Source organism: Carlito syrichta, unplaced genomic scaffold, assembly GCF_000164805.1.
Source record: "Carlito syrichta isolate Samal-C Ts95f unplaced genomic scaffold, Tarsius_syrichta-2.0.1 Scaffold109683, whole genome shotgun sequence".
NCBI classification, from domain to species: domain Eukaryota; kingdom Metazoa; phylum Chordata; class Mammalia; order Primates; family Tarsiidae; genus Carlito; species Carlito syrichta.
The window spans coordinates 324,506-326,502 of record NW_007053779.1 but is presented as its reverse complement, the minus strand read 5'-3'; the positions used below and the strand labels follow the sequence as shown (position 1 = coordinate 326,502).

Sequence of the window (1,997 nt, the reverse complement as noted above, 5' to 3'; positions counted from 1 at the left end):
ACGCTCCCGGGCCACGGCAGGCGGGCGGGCGGGCGTGTCCAGCGCCGGCCCCGCCGCTATCTCCCGTGCGCAGCAGCTGACGGATGGCTCTTTAATAAGCCCCTCGTTAATCTTCCTCCGCCTCTCCACCCTCTGCCCGGGGACATCCGTATTTTCTGGCCCGATAAGGCTAGAGAATTCTAGACGGTGAAATGTAGCAAGGCGAGCAAGTCCTCATTGTTCAGCCGGAGCCACTCAGCTGTGTCCCTTCGAACAAATCTCCTATTTTCCTTTAAAAAAATTACATCCCTTGGGCCTTTTCATTTCAGACCCTCTCGTCTCCAGAGAGCAGTTCTTTTCTCCCCTCCAGCACCCCGATCTATTTTCTTTCCTCCCTGGCAAATCGTGCCCGACACTTCCGTCTCCCACCCCCGAGTCTTGAAGGCTTCCCAGGCAAACCCGCGTGCTCGAGCCGCCGACACCTCCCCCAGGCAGGCCACCCAGCGCTGCAGGCAGTCTTTTTCCCTTGGCCTCCAAGGCCCCCAAGAAGGAACTTGAATCCTTTGTGACATCTCATCAGGGGAGTAAAAAACCCCTCAAGAGCGCGGGTGGAGGTGGGAGTGAGAGGGGCGATGTTGTGTGTCTATGTGTGGAGGGGGCACGTCAACCACAGCCACAGTCAGATCCCGCGCCTTTGGTGTGCCCTCCTGGAAAGGCAGATCCGTTCACCTTTTCTACGCGACCTTCGAGACGCGCAGGCCGAGCGCACCGGGGCGCAGCCGCCAGGGCGCCGGGCTGGGAGAGCCGGGCTGCCGCGCGGGGGCGCTTGCTCCCGCTCCGACGCCCAGACCCGGCACCCGGGGGTTTGCTCGCCGCGGTCTCCGGGGTAGGGGACTCCCGAGGACAGGCCCCTGCGGGACAAGGTCAGGGGAGGGAGGACGAGGGCCCGGGCCTGGACGGCAGCATCTTCGCCGGGTGTCCCGGCTGTGAAGTTCAATAGAAAATCAGGCCCAAGAGCCGGGTTCCCGCTTCGCGTGCGCCCAGCTCCCCCAAGCCTCCGAGGCCCGCGCGCCGCGCCGCCCTGTCGGGCCCCAGCAGGCCCGTCCACTTACCGCAGATCTTGAGCCCCAGTTTTCTGGTGCATCCATGGGCCACGCCGCACCAGGTGTCATACGCTTGGAGGAGAGAGAGGGAGAGAGACACGGTCAAGGAGGCGCGGGCCCTGGGGGACTGTGGAGGGCAGAGGCTTTCTCGGGGAGGGAGCGGTCCTCGCCAGTGCTCCTCGTGGAAAACCTTTGCCCGAAAGGGACAAAGGGCCACCTCTACGGGCCGACAGGCAGGCTCGTGCCCGCCGAGCCCCCATCATGCTCCCTTCCTGCTCCTGGCTTCGAGTACGGAACGCCATCTCTGAGCCGCAGAGGCGGGGTCGGATCCCGGCGAAGGCCGGCCACGGCGCACACAGGACTAGGCCCTGCCGCTGGGTTGCCCTGCACCCACCTGCCAGGCCCCGCAGACTCGAAGGGCGACCACAGCAGCCCAGAAAGGGAACACAGAGGCATCTGGGACTGGAACGTCTCATAATTTCTTGGCGGGTCTCCAGCCGAGTGGCAGCTTAAAATAAACTGGCATGAAATGGGGTCGCGGAAGAGTTCAGGAATTAATTGGGTGAAAAATAGTATTTGACTAGATGATCGGGCTCGCATGGCTGCTCTTCAGTCCGGCTGGGGAGTCGGGAAGACAATAGTGCGCGTCGGTCCCCGGCCCCGGCCGCCTCTTCCCAGCCTGGCCCTCATTAACCCTTCCCTCGGACACCTCGGGTCTGCAGCAGGCACAGGCGAGCGGAAGCAGGCACCCTTCCTCTGGGTCCCAACGGCGGACCCAGGCATTGCTGGGTTCTTCGTTACCAGGCTATTCTCAAGGGCCTCGGAGTCTACCTGCCTTCGGGGTTCAGCTTCCAGCAGGTCCCGCAGGAGGCAGCCCCGCGCCCGCTGAGCCCGCGTGAGGGTTGGTGTGGCGGG

The 1,997-nt window shown here is 63.8% G+C and overlaps 1 protein-coding gene across 1 annotated transcript in view; it reads right to left on the bottom strand.

Annotated features, from left to right (window-relative positions):
* The window catches only part of GAD1 (glutamate decarboxylase 1), a 38,859-nt gene extending 37,177 nt beyond the window's left edge, over nt 1-1,682 (bottom strand). The window contains exons 1-2 of the mRNA XM_008068972.2: nt 1,314-1,682; nt 1,092-1,272 (exon numbers count right to left, since the gene is read on the bottom strand). Of these exons, the coding sequence (XP_008067163.1) occupies nt 1,092-1,272; nt 1,314-1,682 (550 nt within the window). The remainder of the gene's footprint in view (nt 1-1,091; nt 1,273-1,313) is intronic.
* Between the last annotated feature and the right edge of the window lie 315 nt (nt 1,683-1,997).